The 19,820-nt window shown below is 37.1% G+C and overlaps 1 protein-coding gene across 1 annotated transcript in view; it reads left to right on the forward strand.

Annotated features, from left to right (window-relative positions):
* The first annotated feature begins 501 nt into the window (after positions 1–501).
* LOC122531366 (forkhead box protein O-like) overlaps positions 502–19,820 on the forward strand; it is a 91,781-nt gene continuing 72,462 nt past the window's right edge. The window contains exons 1-6 of the mRNA XM_043659209.1: positions 502–631; positions 741–935; positions 2,738–2,853; positions 5,131–5,360; positions 6,453–6,803; positions 8,323–8,644. Coding sequence (XP_043515144.1) covers positions 549–631; positions 741–935; positions 2,738–2,853; positions 5,131–5,360; positions 6,453–6,803; positions 8,323–8,544 — 1,197 coding nt within the window. The 5' untranslated portion in view covers positions 502–548 and the 3' untranslated portion in view covers positions 8,545–8,644. The remainder of the gene's footprint in view (positions 632–740; positions 936–2,737; positions 2,854–5,130; positions 5,361–6,452; positions 6,804–8,322; positions 8,645–19,820) is intronic.

Consider the following 19,820-nt stretch of genomic DNA (forward strand, 5'->3'; position numbering starts at 1 on the left):
ATCAGTATATAAAATAAGCAAGCAATTTATGAAGAAAAAAAAACAGGTAGACATTTTTTGGACCGTGTTGGAAGGCAAGGAGTAGAAGGATAGCTAGAATCACTAATAATATATATATATATATATATATATATATATAATGTAGTATATTATATTACCTAATAATATATATATATATATATATATATATATATATATAATTACGTATTATATACGTATTATACAGTGTCAAACGTATATTAGTATGTATTATATAGTGATTTTATATATATATATATATATATATATATATATATATATACATATATTATTAGTAACTCTAGCTATCCTACTCTGCCTTCCAACAGAATTTCGTCAAATTTGCGGGCAAGGGGATAAAATTTGAAAATACGTTTCTTCTTCTGTTTGCCAGTCAGCCATTGATCAGCCAACAATCAACTGGTCGTATGTATATTTACCGTCCTGTCATATTTACGTATTTGAATTCGGGATTTGCTTTCTGTTTGCAGAATTCCATAAGACACAACCTGTCGTTGCACAGCAGATTCATGCGGGTGCAGAACGAGGGCACTGGGAAAAGTTCCTGGTGGATGATCAATCGCGACGCGAAACCAGGCAAGTCGCGCAGAAGGTAAGTGCTCTGCTCGTTTTGCGAATAATTTGTCGTTGTCACGGTGTGTACACGTGCACACGCGCGCGCGCGCACGCACACTGGCACGATGTTCGTCGATGGTTCACAGGGCAATAACCATGGAGACAAGCAAATTTGAGAAACGACGCGGCAGGGTGAGGAAGAAGATCGAGGCGCTAAGGAACGGAGGGTTACAAGCTGACGCGACGCCCAGTCCCAGTAACAGCGTGAACGAGGGGCTCGATCTCTTCCCGGACAGTCCTCTTCAACCTGGCAGTGGGTTTCAACTTTCACCCGATTTTCGGTACGTGTCAGTATGTGCCTCGTTATCCGATTTGCAATTTGCAATTTTTTTTTTTTTTATATTATAGTTTGGCCTTTGAACCAAACGTGAACTCCCTTCTATCTTCGTTTTATTTACCATTTGGCTAGGAATTACTTACAATATGTATATTGATTGTTGTATCGGACGAAGGACGATCGATGCCCGCTCGTTATAACGAATTTAAACGATATTATCAGTTTGACGGTTCTATTTTTCTTGTCTTCGTTCTTAACTGTTATTTATTAACAGACATTCTCGATTGACTGGAGTTTAATCTTGAGCCGAGTCTTGTAATTATGAATTACCTCAGAATTACCTCCAGTCAGGCAAAGAGAAAAAAATAACAGATACTTTCATCTCTTTCAGTGTACTCAAACGTATAGTTTTCATCTCTCTTCGATAGGGAGCGTGCTTATTTACGCGATATAACGATAGAATTGATACGATACGATGTGTGTACAATTACTTAATATACTTAGCGATTTTATTTCCACCCCGAGTCTTTGAAATATGAAGCAATTACTGTTTACGCGTTTCGTAAAAGTGGCTCGGTATTTTTCATTGAACAGGGAGGTAATTACACGTTTTATCATGTGGAACGAATGAAAAGTAAACAGCAAAGATATTGTAGATATTTTTCTTAGCCAATTGGTCGTTGACCTCTCGAACTGAAGATGACAATACGTAAGTTTCTCGAGAACGAAAAGGATATCAATGTCCTCGAAACTCGTCGCGATTTTGTAATTTTGCAGAAGCTTACGCGTTTCAAATACGCTTTTTCTAGCCGTTCGCTCTCGAATTATTATTAGTTTTAATAAATAATGTCGGTGGTGAGAGTTTGATCGGTGACGTTTGAAATGGGATTTCTTATTGAAAATTTAACGTGTTGTTTTGATATCCCTAGCAAAAGGGATCAAATATTTAACGTTTGGCCGCGGAATAATTCGTATCGCTCTTGCCTTAATTTTTCAATTTGATATTTACATTTTATTAAATGCAATATATATATATAGTTCTCGTTTCAAGAACGATCATTCCCAAAGTTATCGTTTAGTTGTTTCGAATTAATTTAATCCGATTGAAAATTGAACTTAAACGCACGATACGATTCTTTGTAATACGTTTATATCATTATTTTTATTGAAGCGTTCCATCAAAATTGATTCAGTTGCGAGGTCGATGCAATTTCACCTCTCTCATAATTACTCTTATCTTTTTAGGTATTTGCATTTAAATTTAACACGGCAAAAAACAACTTCATTTTTATTCGCACGTTATTCACGAGTGGTTACTGTTACAAACATTACAGTACTTACTTATCGCCTTTGGTCCAACGTATAGTCAAAAAGACATCAGTTTCGACCTTTCTATTCTACGCTTTTGTGTTGTGATCGTTCGCATAACTCGCCATTCTCGCTTCTCTGTTCACGGATAGTCTCACTGGGTATGAACGTATTCGTTCGTGTAATAAATTCTTTTAAAAGACAAGTTGCATCATAATGAATGCAGTAGCAACAATGATAATAAGACGAGCAAAACGAGACACAGTAGGTAAAAAATATTGCAATTATAAAAATGTATACGCACGTCGCTCGTCCTATTTTCTCCACTGAAATTTCTGTGAAAAATGTTTTTGTTGTTCAAGGAAGCAAACTTATTGCACGAACCAAACGTTCGTATGACCACTCTTTTTTTTCTATCTTGCGCGTTAAGCCTCGTAGATAGATAGATTGTGAATATCTGCGCATTGAAAATACATTTGAACTGTCTTTTTATTCGAGTCCTCGAGCTTCGAGCAATGCCTCATCCTGTGGTCGATTAAGTCCAATCCCGGCGATCCCTGGGAAACCGGAATGGACACCAACATACACGCCCTCCTATAGCCCAGAACAATTAGGTACGCACCACGATTTCTCGTATTCTCTGTTCGCTAAACTCTCTTCTACTTTTTTTTCATGTGTCGTTATTATTATTATTATTGTTATTTTCTTTATTTCTCTCTGTCGCACCGTTAATTTTTAATATACGCGCAGCACGATTTATTTAGATTTTGCAAGTTTCTTTTTTTTTTTTTTTTTTTTTTTTTTTTTTCTTTTTTTTTTTTTTTTTTTTTTTTTTTTTGCTGGTACGCGAAACTCGACGATATTTTGGCACTTCCGTGTCAAAAATGACAAAAGTTACAATATCAGTCAGAGTTCATTTATTAACGCCAGTATATCGCGCTTTTTACGATCGTGTAGAGGCTATGAGTTTCGAATTGTTCAAGGTTACCGGGTAATCAACGTCACCGCAACGTTTCGCATTTTACTACCATTTTATTATATGTTCGCCTGGCGTAGATGTACGAGCTGTCTAACACGTTGTCGATTTAATCTGGAAAGAGTGTCGGTGTTGGCTCGTAAAGAATTTGTTTTTCTTTTTTTCTTTCTTTTTTTCATCTTTTTGCGCGCGCGCGCGAAGACACGCAGGGACAGGCGACTTTAGCGCTCGATGCGAAATTCCTCGGAAATGTCAGACAGCGACAACAGATTTTATACTTTAATTTACTTTTGTCGTAAATGTCAAGCTCCTTAATAAATGTTATTAATCTTCATGAATTTATCGCAACAGCGAGTATCTCTCGACGCATACATCGGTCACGTTTACGTGAGCCTTAACAGCAAGTTGGAATTGCATTGGTCGTAATTATGCGGACAGTGTAAATCCAAGTTTTGAAATTGTTCGAGTACAAGCTATTCAACTACAAAGTATTGAATTACTATTATTATCGTATTATGCCAATAAAAGGAATTGAAGATAACAGAAGTTTATAATGCTCGGTATATTAATTTAATTTTTTATATTAATGATAATATAATAATCTAATCATATGAAATGAATAATACGTAATTATATCTGATACTATATACAGTATAATAATACGTAATTATATATTGTATAATATCGTATATTAGGTTGGCCAAAAAGTAGCTGCGTTTCTTTGTGTTATTTCAACTACAAATTATTCAACTACAAAGTATTGAATTACTATTATTATCGTAGTATGTCAATAAAAGGAAAGATAACAGAAATTGATAATACTCGATATATTAATTTATTTTTTTATATTAATAATAATAATCTAATCATATAAAATAAATAATATGTAATTATATCTGATACAGTATATACAGTATAACAATACGTAATTATATATTGTATAATATTAGTCTAGCCAAAAAGTAGCTGCGTTTCTTTGTGTGCAAATGAAAGGCGAATTTTTCATGAGAAACAAAAACATTATTGATATATTGACCATCTTGTTCGATTATCTTTTGCCATTTTTCGGGCAACTTCTGTTCAAACTCCGTGTTCAAAAAAGTTTTTATCCTTTTCGACAAAAAACAGTTTCAAGATCATTCGACAGCCTCGTCAGCAGTGAAATTTAGCTAATCAATTCCAACAGTGCCACAGTTTTAAGATTTCTTCACCATAGACATCAGGTAATTTTTTTATGAGTTTGCACAGCGTTTTTTTTTTTCTTTTTTTGGGAGATAGTAAAATATATATGACGAAAGTGTTCCTTTTTGATTCTCCATTTCGAAATCAACGCCAAACGTTCATTTCCTTTGTCTGAAACAAGTTTAAACAATCAAGTATCAGATTGCACTGGTGAGTTTGCTTCGTTTAAAATGAAGTTAGTTTTAAATATGGAGGTTTACTCCTTTAAATAAGTATATTACGAGATTTAACAAGAAACTGTTCATTTTAATCAATGTATGACAGGATCTTCATAACGACCGTTTGCTTTGGTTGACCTCTTAATAATTGAGAATACAATATATTTTCCGCAATTTTATTTCCTTCTTTCTTCATCTGCAATCGACGTTTATTAAAAATACGCGCGCCACCACCTCTATCCATTAGAAAAGGAAACTTTCTGGCCAATCCAATGACACCTAATTACGTATTGTATAATAATATATATAATATACAATCGTATAATAATATATAATCATACAAAATATATTTCACGTTGATAATGATATATTAATATCTCGTATTGATAATAATAGTCAACAATTGCCGAAACTCGTAGCCTCTGCCTCCCTCGAACGCGCTGTATAAAAAAAACCATCGGCACAAACGCCACAATTAACATACCGTTCTTTCCGCTGAACACGGTCCGGTGTAGCCGGTAGCCTCGCGGAAACCATGAAACTGGAATCGTACCAAATGTATCAGACGTCACCGCCCAGCCACCAACAACAGACCGGGCCGCCACCTTCTTATTACGAGACCCAGTATCAGAGGAGCAATAGCCTGTCGACGGGATCGTCCTCCTTCGCCTTGCAGCCGACTCCTCAATCAGCGAATCAGCAAAGATGCCCGCTTCACGGCCTGCAGCCGTGCGCCTGTCAAATGGTGAGTGGACAAAACAAGTCCCAAATGACCGTTCCAAGTCCCCGAGTGGCCGCAGGTAACACTCTCGTCGTCTGAACATAGTGTACGATAGCTTTTAACCTGGGTTAGCCGCTGATAAACCCGTGAAAGATTGAAAAGGCTGGATCATCCTGGTTCAAAGGTTTCACGGTCGAATTACCAACGAGAGATATTTTCCTGATTTGCCAACTAGCTTTGTTCCTAGTTCTCCGTGTCAATCGGTTCGGTTCGATTGTTTTTGACGTTTCTCTAATTCCGTGCAACTTTAGAGTATAATCAATCAGTGATTATTATTATTATTTTCTTTTGTTCTCTTTTGTTTCTGTAACGAGACGTTAAGTAAAATCAGAACTAGTCTCTGTTTAGAATAAATCCGTGTGCATCGTTTAATTAATTCCTGACATCTGGAGACGTAAGACGTGATTGGAACGGCAAAGTCGCGCGAGAAACTTAAATTAACCGATTTGGTTGGTGTGTATATTTCACCGGTAGATGTGTCGCCAGTGAAATTGACTTCATCATATTTTTAGGTAATTTTGAATTATTATAGCTCGAATTATCTTGTTTTTCTTCTCTGGCGAAGATTGAAATCAGAATATGGAAGGATATTTTTCACATATTTAAGTCGAAATGGCACCGTCTACGCTTCTCGCAAGAATTGGATTAGTTTGCTATTGTTACTCGCTGATCTGATCGAGTCGTTTCTCAGATGAAAACGTCATGCATTTTCATTACTCGAACGACAGAATTTTTTTTCTTTTTTTTTCAAGAAGCTGATTCGAATTTTGCAGCAAAATTTGATTTTAATTTACTTTCAGTTCTGATGTCAAAACGATGTAAATTCTAATCTAACCCAAAACGATAGTCAATTATTCACAATTTAATGAGAGTATTCAAAATGATAAGTCACTTTTAGTTTTTACAGAATGCCGAAATTGATTCCAATTGCTATTATTTTTCGGTTCAACATTCCAAAGATCATCGCCGTGTAAAAGTCAATAATTTCTCTCGTGATTGGGTAATTTCATTCACAATGGTGTTGTATCTGTTTTCCCCCTGCCCGAAAAATATCAGAACTTGAGTCCAGTGGCTGGGATGTCACCGTCATACCAACAGAGTGAACCAAGTCCCACGGCGCTAGGTAACAATCAGCAACAAACTCTTCAGTACATAATGCAGACGCAACAGTGTCAGCAGCAGCAACAGCAACAGCAGCAGCAACAACAACAGCAGCAGCAACAGCAACAACAGTCGCAAACGGGAGCAACAAGATCCAGCCCGCCGCAAACACCTACATCATGCGGTCAAACACCGAGCACGATGATGGGTCAATTGATGGGAGCTCTCAATAATTCGACGCTGCTCGACGATTTGAACATTAACATCGAATCGTTACACGGCGGATTCGATTGTAACGTGGAGGAGGTGCGTTTTATTCCCGACTTTTCGTTGTTACACGGTTTATGAGAAACTTCGCCGTCAATTTCTGAGAATTACTGAGAAGATCAATATCTCTTTTGTCGATTTTAGAAATTCCTACAGATTGAAATACAATTTTCGCGCTCTCGGTCATTTTACATTAGGATCTTAATCTTGTTGAAACTGCACATTCTCAACTGATGAAGTTTTTCCATAAGAGAGAGAGAGAGAGAGAGTACTGTCTGTTCGATGCATGAAAACTGAGAGAAAACAATGAATATTTTAAAGTTTCAAGGAAATGTTTCAACTGACTGCGATTGTATAAAGTATCCAATGTTTGCTATGCTACGTTTAATCGTTAACTCAACATTCTACAACGTTGTGCAACTTGAAAATTAAATATCCATGCATTTGCATTTTGAAAATTTCACTTTGTCCGCTTGTAACCTCTCTTCAGACATAGAAAAATATAAACAGGGCGTTCCCGATCCGACGGTACAAATAAAGAATGAGATTTTTTTCATTTAAGACTGTCGAGATCAGATCGAGTTCGAAAAGTTATTATCGTCGGGTAATTCTTAACGAAGTATGTCTCAAGTTTATTTTTTTGAAAACGAAGCTTCGAATGAGAAGATTTAAATTTTATTTGATTTAATTACACATTTTTTAATTTGTTTCTGCACGTAGAGTAAAACTTTTGTTAAATATTCTTTACCTTCAAGCCTAGAATCCGTTGAATTCAAATGTACTTGACAGATTTTTAAACTCGATTTTCTCAGAAACGAAGCTTTAAATGAGAAAAAGAAATTTATTCTTTCGTTTAGATTTATTTTCTTATGTACCACAACATCGGACATATTAAATACTGAATAGAAAACAAATATTAAACATTAAGTTTCAGTTTAAACAAACTGAATATTACGATTGATATAAATATAGAATATTACAAATTACGGATACAAAGAATTTACTTTAAGCTGCTTAATTTACTTTAAACTTACTCAAAATTCTTCGTCGAACATCAGAACGATTGCTCGATTATAAAAGCAAACGTCGAACGTAAGAAGAGCGTCACACAACTACACGGTCGTCTTCCGCGAATCGTTCGCAGTTCGATCACGGTTTACATACCAAACAAATATACAAATTTGACCGAGACCCGAAGTGAGCGCCCATTCATTCAGTTTTAACCTCTTGCGCTGAAATGACGTGCCGCGCGCACCTCGAGGATTTTTCGTTCCAAAATTGTAATATTTCCTCAGTTTTAAATGTATTTAAGCAAAAACAAAATAGGCAAAACAAATAACAAGTTTATTACTTCTCAGTAATTTCTGTCCAGTGATATCGTACCGGCGAGTTCGAAAAAAGAAGGCGACGAATTATTGTGTACGGTTTTTGGTCACTCGTTATGGTCCGCAGTCAGTTGCCAGAGCGGGTGGTTAAACGCAGTGTTGTACGAACAGCTAAACATTAAACTCGAATGAGGACTGATGGAAAAATGGCATTGTGATCTGCCTCGTTTCAGGTGATCAAGCACGAGCTATCGATGGACGGGACGTTGGACTTCAACTTTCAGCAAGGTGTGATGGGAACGGCGGCGATCCAAGTGAGCGATAGCAACGTTGGCCAAAATGGCGCGGTATCTCAGAACAACGTGGTCGGCACAACGGCTGGGAACGCGCCGGCAGGAGTTTACGTGAGCACCAACGCGGCGACTCCTGCTGCACCTCCCTCGTGGGTTCACTAGCAGTGGACTCCACTGCCCTCGACACCCCCGTCGTCCTTGTCATCGTCTTTACTAGACGGGCAAGAGAACTTCCACGGACAGTCCGAGGGACAGTTCATCGGTGAGTTTAATTGCCACGTAAAACATTTATACGTACAACTGCATCATTAGAAATAATATCTATTATTACATTTTAATTTAAAAAATTAATTCTTTGATCAGACATGTAATGTTATGTAATAAGCTAGATATAAGCTTTTAGGTTCATACCCTAGCGATAAATTAAAAAATTTTTATATAATTATTAAATTAATATTAATTTTTGAAATTAAATATATATATATATATTATTTATTATTTAATAAATAAAATAATAAAATTTTTTTTTTAAATATGTTTATGTTTAATTATATTAATAACAATTGACAATTTTACAATAAAATGAATTATTTATGAATTTTCAATAATTTTATTAATTTGACTTTTAAATATTATAAGAAATTAATTAGAATTTTATTTTATTCAATTTCATCTTTATCATCAATTATGTTTATATTTTTTATTATTATTAATAACAATTTAATTATATTTTCAGACATAAATTCAAAATTTTTAATAATTTTTTTTATTAATATTATTTTTAAAAATAAGGATATTTCCATTTCGTAATTGAATGATTTTCTTGTTGTGAAAAATCATCATGACAACAAGTTTTTTCTTTATCAACAATTATAAAATTTATTCCAATTACATTTATACGCTTGTATTGTTCGACGTTTATTCAAAACGTCGTTCGATAGCTCGCATAGAATTCAATTGACTTTATTCCCGAGTGTCATAGTCTCCCTTATTCCTTTTAGGGATTTCGCAGATCCTAGAAGGTTCTCCGAGGATCCCTTGTATCTGTTTTTCCTTTAATGTGAATTCTGTTGTATTGCCGACTTTTTTAAAAGTCGTTTGTATCTTTGAATCATTCTCACAAAATTGACAAAACTCAAGTTAGTGAAAATATTTTCGTGTCGTACAGTCGCGGTACGTCGGGTCCGCGAAGTTTCGAAATCTCGTCGAACAGCGAATTGATTCGCGTTCCTGATTTCTCGTTCCAATTCTTCGTGTTGACGTTAGACAATAGATAGATCGTTGGAAATGCAAGGATACTTTTCTTGTCGAAAATTGTAAAAATTTCTCCTAGATGATTGGGAAATTTTTTGTCATAACTCAGATCTATCTATTTCTCGAAGACTAAGGTCTTCCCTTCGTATCAACCCTTTAAAACTTACTGTATTTTCGATTTTCTTTTCCCTAATTTGTTGAATCTTGAATTTAAAATTCAAGAAATCCCAACATTTTGTCATTTAACCCCAATGTCCAAGGTTCAATGAAAAGTTTTACAGCGAGTTTTAAGAGGTGATTGTAAGAAGATTTAGACTTTGTAGCAAGAAAAACGAATGGAATTTTTACGATTTCCGGGAACAAAAGCGTGTCCTTGCTACTCGATCTTGGAAAAAAGAGAAACGAACTCATCAAAGTTCCAATTATCAAAGCAGAGCTTTTGCTAGTTCCAATTATCAAATTTATCATTGTGTACCATTTTTTACAACCGTTTGAAGTACAGACAATCTTTCGTTTCACCTCTGCAATTTTTGATCGGAGAATGCTAAATACTCGCGCATTTCCTGTCTTTTCTTTCTTTTTTTTTTTTTTGTTTTTGACCGATACCATCGCGAAGGTATGCAGCTCGAAGTTGGTCCAATAAAAATTTTGCTGCCGGCCAGGCGAAAGGAGAAAGGTACATAGACGCGTAGCAGCAAGCACCGGTTCCGCGGGCAACGTTGATCGCCGTATATGTAAAATAATATTTGCACAATCGTGCCATAACAATGCTTCACTGGTACAGTATTTAATAAATCGCTTCCTCCGTACCTCGTGCGTCCCGCGCGTCGACGCGTTTCGCTCTTCCCACATGATGTTTCGTACGTGCCGCCACATTTATATAGGCAGCCGGTGTATCCTCCACCTGTGTTTTGTCCGAAATCGGTATTGACTTGGTCGCGATAACAGTTACATTTACCTCGCCGTCGAATTATGCCGAAAACATTTGTACACGCTTGTGGAAAAACGTGAAAATTGTGATCGTTCATCACAAAATTGGAAAATTAATAATTCCGCGAAACATTTCTTGGATCGAGGGGATTCTCAACTTCGATCGAGAAAGTGCCAGGGAAAAATTTCCCGATCGTTTCTTTTTATTTTTGAGCAACAGTCGTATTTGTCAATCTTAGTTATTATTTCTCCGACTATTTCTAGCACTCGTAGTCAAAACGGGCTTTAAATATACGCTGTTTTAACTTATTTATTCCCCGTTGGATGTCTATTTGAGGATAGGTTATTCGAATTCGAACGATGTCGGATCGAGATGCTCGGTACATACAAACTTGATCGATCTAAAGTTAATTTGATCAACTGATTTTCTAGAAATGAAAAACCGTGAAAGTTGTCGCAATGCGATCTTTCTTTTCCACTTTCCTCTTTTCACTAAAATATTAATTTAGATATTCCTGTTTTTTTTTTTTTCTTTGCCGAGTACAACAAATGCAAAGTAAACATTCTCATTTGTACGTTAGACACATCCTCTCTTCACGTCTGTATCTTCAAATCAGTTTAATTATACAGTGGATATTCTGTACGAACTCTTTCTTTTTATTCTTCTTTTCATTTCTTTCTTAAATATTTGTACGGGAATATTAATTTAGAAATTCGTGGAATTTAGAAATCCCTCACACAAGACACGCTAACTCTCTTCATTCTCTGTTAATTACGTGTACAATAAATTTTCTTTCCATTCTTTTGTTCATGTTCCTTTTAAATATTAATTTGGAAATTCGCGGTTTTTCATTATTAAACGCAACAAATATCTCACTTATTCATAAGACATATTCATAAGACTATCTTCATTATCTGTATCTTCAAATCAGTCTAATTAATTATGTTTACAATGCTGCTGCGTTAAATCAAAAGAGCGTATCTGAAACTTCCATTTAGATCGAGTCATTAATGCCAAGTAGCATAAAAATAGTGTGTATATGTATATATATGTATATTGTAAGAAATAAACTGAAGATATAATCAGGTTTTTAAAAATTAAAATTAAAATTAACAGGTTCCTTTCAGTTTAAAAAAAATTCTTTCTGAAGTTATATATTTTAGGTAAAAGAATACTGTTTTTGTAGAACTTTTATAAAGAGAAATGTTTCTTTGAACAGTGTTCTCATGGAACAGATATTTTAGAATCTATAAAATAAAAGTCACTTTAGAACATTTAATTGAAAAGTATTCAATGTCAGTAGTTGCTACAAATATTGATCACTTTTTTAATATCATCTGTTCCTCCGAATAGAAGAATTTTTATCTTCATATTTTACAAGTTTCATTCTTTCTGAAACGAAAGAATTTTATTTTTAAGACAGAATTTCATTCTTAAGATTTAATTTCGGAATTTTATTTTTAAAAACATTTGTTTATCCGTTCTCATAAGGACTCGTGAGTGTGAGAACATTTATCGAAACAGTTCCACGATTCGAAGTTTCAAATAAAACTTATTTAAATATTCCTTCGATTCCTGTCCGATGTACATGTACAAAATAATCGATGCCCGATCGTTAAATACTGAAAGTCGTTTGTCAAATCAGCTTTTTTGATCAGACACGCCTATTTGAATTGACACGGTGGAATAAATATTCAGCGTCCGATAAGGATAGAAAACACTCTATAAAAATTTCGCGAAACATTGCTAAACAGACTGTCGAAAATTTAAAAAAAAGAAAAAAAAAAAAGCCAGAGTTCATCCACTCGCTCTGAATTGTTAGTCATTAGTCAGCGGTCGGGGATTAAAAGCGACGATACCTGAGGAAGGGGTGTTGTTAAACGTGCGAAAAATGTCGCGCGTTTCCGCCACAATCCTCCAACGTCCAACGTCCAGCGAGAGCAACATCAGGTTCATCGAGACCATCGTGACAAAAAAAAAAAAAAAAAAAAAAAAAAAAAAAAAAAAAAGATAAAAAAGACGAAAGAAAGAAAGAAAGAAAGAAAGAAAAAAAAATACTCGAGCCGACGAGTCGTAATTCTGATTTGCGAATATCGAGAGCACTAATATAAGTTGATTCGCGTTAATCGGGTTGGTTTTAAACGAGCGCCCGTATAATTCCGGAAATCATGACACATTGGGGGCTTACGATCGACTCGGCCGCTTTTTACCCGCGACACGTAACGCGCTGATTGCGCGTCGGAATTTGTTGCGATTTTGTTTGCCGCGGCGGTGTGTGTGTGTGTGTGTGTGTGTGTGTGTGTGTGTGTGTGTGTCTGTGTGTGTTTTTTTCGCCATCGCGCAAGCGCTCGTTGACGCGTAAAATAGGGAAATTAAAAATCCTCCCCTCCTCCCTTCCGCCTTTCTCGCGCGATGATTAGAGCGAAGGACGACGCGAAATCGTCTCCCGCCGCTGGAAACACGAGTGCGTGTTTAATATAATTTTTTCATTCGGCCGGTAGGCGTGCCGCCTTTTAATCTCCGGCAGCGTGCACAAGTGTGCGGTGTAATTACAATGTTCTGTGCCCCGCTTGTCGCGCTAATGGATACGAAAGTGATGTTCCCCATCGCCGCGCCGCGTGTGCCGTTTCACTCGCGAACGACGCTTCGTTTCGCTCAGAATCGGTGGTCGGTCGAACTTTTTTTTTTTCAATTTCATTCTATCTCATTTTATTCTACTACCGAGGGTATCCTAAAATTGCGTCTCTTTCTCTCGTTCTCTCTTTGTCTTATTCGGAGATCGCGGAGAGAAACGTGGAAAGGAAAGGAAAGAAAAAAAAAAAAAATTCTTTCCTTTTAACGTTATCGTTTTCACAGGAGCGCGGTGATTACACATTCGGAATTACACGAAGTAGAATATTACACTCGCCGGGCAATCGTCGCTGGACCGTGAATTTTTATACGCTCGCTGAAAGTTTGAGGATGTGAAAATATGTGGGATGATTATAACGCAGAAAAATATGCTATGAAACGTAGTATGCGCCTGTTACAATATTTGCGCTAAGTGATAGAGATCGTTTGCCCGCGTTTTGATTATTAATGGCAGACAAAACTGCTGTTATGTTATTTAATGTAAAATCATGGAATTAATCACCTCCTCTTTGAACATTTCTCTCCGCGTATTTTTATCTAATAGCACGTAGCATTTTTGGGCGCACGTTGTGCATACAATACTATAGAAAAATGACGTTATTCTGATACAACGTATCACTCTGATTTCGTATATTTCAAATTTCAAATTCTCTCAGTACCATTCACCAGTCGATTCGTTACTCGATTAAAAACAAATGACGAGAGAGTGTGTAAACGCAAATTGCAATAATTCTTCCGTGGCGTATGCACGTTTCAAAAATAGATTTTGATTTAATTTCCCGTCGTGCCGAAGCGATTTTCTGAAGAAGAAACGGCGTTAAGTTTTAAACGCGACAGCAGTTTCAATTTCGTTTCGTAAAAATAAGTTTCGAACTGTAGCGCGACGTTTACGAACCTTAAACGGAACCTTAGAATATCGCTGATTATATTTAGTTCGAGTACAACTTCCCCGCAATTTATTTACGACCTCTGAAATGACGGAGTAAAAGGACGTGTTACGAATAGATGAGGCTCCTTTTAGTTTCATTATGCACGGAGCCATGTAATATCGATTCGCGTTTGATCATCGTAATTAAATATCCACGTGTTTTTAATTCGAAGGGTTTTGTAATGCTCATTGAAGTTTCAGCGAAACTTTTCAGCCACTTCAATTAATCTTTATCAATTAATCCACGTCTTTTACCTTCTTCTCGCGAAAGTAATTCTCGCTCGTCTATTTTTCAAGCCAACGGTTGTTTAGAAATGAAAAGAAAAAAAAGAAACGAACGATCAACGATTGAAGTTTTTTACCCTCTTGCGCTGCTAACCGGTTCGCGGACCATAACGAGTGACCAAACCCGTCGTACATTAACTCGTCTTCGTTCTGAATTCATTCGTATATCACTGGATAGAAATGACTAAGAAGTAATAAAATTTATTATTTGTTTTGCCTGGGTTGTATTTCGATATATTTAAAACTGAGAAAATGTTGCAATTTTAGGCCAAATGTCCTCGAGGTTAATCAAAACTATAAAATACAAATTGTAATTTTTCTCTAAGAAAATAAAACGACGTATATGGAAGGAAAAAAAAGAGAGAGAGAAAAGAGATAGAAAAAAGTACGAAGAAGATTTTCGCAGGAAGAAATTGTTCAACTATAATTCGATTTCGTAGCCAGAGTTTCGCTTTCCGTATTAGTATACTTTCGAAGCAACCGGATTAGAAGTGCAATTCGCTGAAAGTTTCGCGAGCAAAGTAGCGGACAGTTCCGAGTGCTGAGCTTTTTCAGGAATTCATTGAAACCTGGCGGCAAGTACCATTTAACTCGATGATATTAATGCATACTGTATTAGGTGTTCTTAAAATTAACAAGTTAATTTATAGCTTTTCTGGTTGAGAAGTTTAGCAATTTCCAGCCAAGCGGTTCATGCTTTCATACGATGCAATTTCTTCGAGGCTGTAACAATAGACGCGAATTTCGTATTTTGTTTGATGCATACATTAGTTTTCGTAGACGAATATGCAACGGAAATTTGAAATTTAGAAAAGGCGAGTGTGATCCAGTGGTTTGCGTTAATCGCGACACTTACTGTGGACGAGCAAATTTTTATCATTCGACGATTTCTTGAATTGCCAATCGTTTCTCGGTGCACGTTTGAAGAAATTTGACGAAATGAAAAAGTTACGTTTCAGTATAATTTAGTCTAATATATCCCGTGTTCGATATGTATACAATATATATTGTATCAATGGCAATTAAAAGTTGTCGATAATTTAAACTGATATGACTTTGTCAAAAGTTAGATCACTTAGACACATTTTTAAAGCGTGAAACTTCTACTTTGATTATCGTGAATTGGTCCTTTCTGATGATGATCTTGCATCACGTAACAACGTCAATTTTTTCTTGAAAATTGTAGAAATTCTACAATTTGACGTTAGAAACATTAGAAATTCCTTTCCGTAACCAGATCCGCCATCGTTTTGAAGATTGAAGTCTCTTCATTACAATGACTGTTCAAAACTTTTAAAACGATTTTTTCTCACCATCGAATGTATGGAGGTAAAATTGAAAAAGTTCAAGAAACATTTCGTCATCGTATCGTAACCCTAACGTTCAAGATTTAATGAAACGGTAAAAAAAGGAAAAAAGAAAAAATCGTATAGTTCAAGGAGTCGTGAAGAGAAAATTTAAGACCATGGTAGATGAAAAAATTTTTTTACTCTTTCTACACGTGTTTGAGTTTTTAAAATTTTTACGATTCTCGAGCAAAAGGTGTCTCGCTGCACAATGTGAAGTACCACCTCACGACTGTTAAAGTAAAGGTTTGAAACGAGACCAAGTGATTCTTTTTTTTTTTTCTTTTACGAAGATATTTCAGTAAGTTTGTCGACAAGTGTCGTCAGTGACACAGTTACGCTCTTATATACTTAGCAGATATACAAATGAGAATCGTATTGCTAGTATCTCCGGACGTTTCGAAATCTTCTATAAGAAAAAAAAAGAAAAAGAAGAAAAAGAAAATAGGTACATGCTTGGTCCACTGGAGAAATCCCTGACACAGAGACAAAGAGATGGAGAGAGGCTGAGAGAAAGAGAAAGAAAAGGAAAAGATCCCCGAAGCCCATTGGGCGAAAACGAGGCCCCCCGCAAATTGAATCCGCACACGAGGCGGAAAATAAATTTTCGCCGGCACGGCCGGCCAAGCTGCGAATAGTTATAAAATTCGAGTCAAATGCGGGAAAACAAAAACGAACAATGCAGAAAGAACATCGATCCGGAACTAACGGAAAACGGCATCCGCGTTTCATACATCGAACAAACTGTAGGAATGCCGGAGGCGCTAATATGCCAGGGCGTAACAGGAGGGAAAGGTAGTGTGTTTTTTCGCCACGTCCACTGCTGAAAAATATTTTGCTGAAAGCTAATATCTATCCGGCCCCGATATTCATCCGTGTAAATACTATCTACGTACGTAGAGAGGCAACAAAGTAGCCTCTATCCTGGCTGGCCGAGTCTACCGAAGAGTTTCGGAGGGAAAAAAAAAAAAAGAAAAAATAAATGAACGTGACGTCTGCGTATCAACATATTTTGCCAGACGAAGATTGGCTGGATGTTTCACTTAATCGGCGTAAGATCGTTTCGCTTGCTTCGGGAGCGCATTCTCTTCTTTTCTCGTCCAACTTTTATCCCACTTTCAGTCGCAAGACGCGTGTGTATAGAAATTGCTAATTTGAAATAGTTTTCAAACGGGTCGAATAAGAATTTTCTTTTTGTGGAAAAAGTACAATGGTATTCCCAAAGTTCAAACTATGGGGGACGAAAGTGTTAACAGCCGAACTTACGTTTTACTTTAAAATTTAAGAGTGCTGCATATTTTCTTTTTAGCTGTCGAACCTAAATTTTTTTTTTTTAACGCACGTACTAGTTTCGTTTGGTTACGTTTCTTTTTGTACTTCGAATTGTCGAGTGTCCTCGTCATTCTCGTTCGTTATTCCAGTGTGCGAAAAAATCATATTTAAAATACCTCCGTCGCTCTATATTATAATTACATTACATCACCAATATTTTTTCTTTTTTTTCTTTTGAATAAAAAATTTATGTATTAATTATGTGAGTTCTTCTACTAAATTTATTACAAATTTATATATTATCAATATCGTTTTTTTCTCTTTATACATTATCTTTGTATAAATATTAAATTTATATATTATTTAAACAAATAACATATTTATATATTATCAAATATTATACATATTTATTGATATATTATCAATATCGTTTTTCTCTTTATCTCGTATTTCAATAATTACAAATCTATAATAATACATGAAAATATATCAAATCTATGATAATCGTAATAAGCGTTAATGTATTAGTAGGAAATTCCTAGTATGAAAATTCTGTTCGAATGATAAAATATTCGGATAGTAGGACATTCGGATATTGAAGCATTGAATAACACGGATGCTCTACTCCACTACTTGAAGTAGAAGAAATTTTTCATTCTACAATTTTGTACACGGCGTGGTACGACTTTGATATTCGTACGAAAAAAATATGTAACATCAGGACGACCTTCTTGGCAAAGGAAGCCAGTTTCCTTCCCGGCGATTCTTATCGGGATCGTTAAAAAATTTTCGTACACCGCCGTGCCATTCCATTCCGCCAGCCTGTGTCGTACGCAGGATAAAGAGTTCGAAGTTAAGAAAAATCAATGGTCCGGCGTTTTGATGCTTTCTGATACGTGCTCGCGATTGAATCGAGAACAGTTTAGACAGTAAGGAATGAAATTGTTTTGCTTCGGTGAAATTCGTCGGAAAGTTTTTAAATGATTTGTCGTGTTTTACTTTTCTCGGGAATCGACGGGAAATGTTTGAAGTTACGGCGGGAGGGGGGAGGGGGATACTATACGGGACATCGTCGTTTGATTGGAAGCGATACTGGCCTCTAGCTTTCTCGGAGTTTGGTTGGAAGAATTTGGCAAATTTGATTAACGAGATCCAGTTTTTCTCAATATATTTTGCCACACAGGTATAATATAAAAACATATTTTAAGGAATTTAGATAGAAAGTCGTTTCGTCCAAATTAAAATTCGCTTGAAACGAGATTTAAAGACAGAAACAGAATTAAATCCGAAACGTTGTACGTACGGTGACGTCTTGTTACATTATCGAGGCATATAATCTCGAAATGTTTTCACGCAACGCGCGATTACACGCAACCGTGTATAAAAAAATTCCCAAGACAAATGTCCAAGCACTTTCGTGTACGCCAGTTGTACGTACATTCATATCTGCCCGATCGATCCTTCAAAGTGGTACTCTTTCCTAACAGTATCATCGGGTGCGGGTGTACTCGCGAAAGCGTGGATTGACAGAATCGATAAAAATCGGCGATTCGTCACGGGGTGGTTAGGTGTGCGGGGAGATGGGGGAGGGAGGGGTGGAAGAAGGTGTACAGACGTTCAAGTGGGGCAAAAGGGAACCACTTAGCCGAAACTGCAGGAATCTGGAAGTCAGCAGCTATTCGGCAGACGTCACTGGCGCCAGCGGACTACCTTAAACCTCCCCTTTATACCCCTACCCGTGTGCGCCGACAATCTCATTCCCCAAAAGCGTCGCAAGAATTATAAAGTTGGTGGAGGAGAGCTCCGGGGGACTTCTTCCCTCGCCACCCACTCTTGTCAGGCAACCACCATTCCCTTTCTCCCCCTCCTTCTCCTCTCTTTCACCCCCGCGTCCTTCACCTACGCGCCACCTCGACCTAGCGACTCCATTTCTCCTCTCTCATCTCTCTTCCCTCGCTTCTCTCTCTCTCTCTCTCTCTCTCTCTGTCTTTCTCTCCCCTTCGTTTCCACGTTCTTTCCACCCTTTTTCCCTTTGTCTCTGCTTCTCCTCCCTCTCTCCGATGTTTCTCTTTTTTCGACGTCTGTCCTTGTCTCTACGTATCTCGATCCCTGAACAACTCTGCTCCACACACACACACACACACACACACACATACCACCCTCGCGCCACCATCCTTTCGTCTTTCTCTTTTTCGGCCAGCTCGCTCTTTTTGCTGCCCCCCCCCCCCCCCCCCCCCCCCCCCCTCCGGCCCCACTCCGCGAAGTTTGCAACGCGAGGTGGAATCGGCCGCGGCGCTTCGTTTTCGCCGGAGTTTCGAATTGTCGGCGGCGGGGACACACGCCACCGCCCCCGAAATCTGTTCACCGTTTGCGCGGACGACGCCGCAGGAAGTCGTTCAATTAGACTCATGTACCGTGCGATTTCGAAATAACGCCAGGTCGTTTCGATCGTCCGACGAAACTTTCAGCTTCCTCTAATGACCAGCTCGCCTCTAGCTGGTGAAACGAATCGTTCTTTCCTCGAACTTTCCAACCGACCGATTATCGATCGTTTCTCCGAAATTTTTTCCTCGATTTCCCGATCGATTCTCTTGTTCGACGTTTCCTCGAATTTTAAGTCCTCAAGTTGGACATCGGGGTCGATCGCGAGTCGAAGTCACTGCGTAACTTATCGATGTTTGGCAGTGTGTCGTCGCTGACATTGATCTTTCATTCATGATTCTTCCTTCGTTTCTCCTTACCTTCTCGTTCACGCCGAGTCTGAATAGATAGGAAATTATCGGCTGTAAAA

The sequence above is a fragment of the Frieseomelitta varia genome, unplaced genomic scaffold (genome assembly GCF_011392965.1).
Source record: "Frieseomelitta varia isolate USP_RPSP 00005682 unplaced genomic scaffold, Fvar_1.2 scaffold_395, whole genome shotgun sequence".
Classification (NCBI taxonomy): domain Eukaryota; kingdom Metazoa; phylum Arthropoda; class Insecta; order Hymenoptera; family Apidae; genus Frieseomelitta; species Frieseomelitta varia.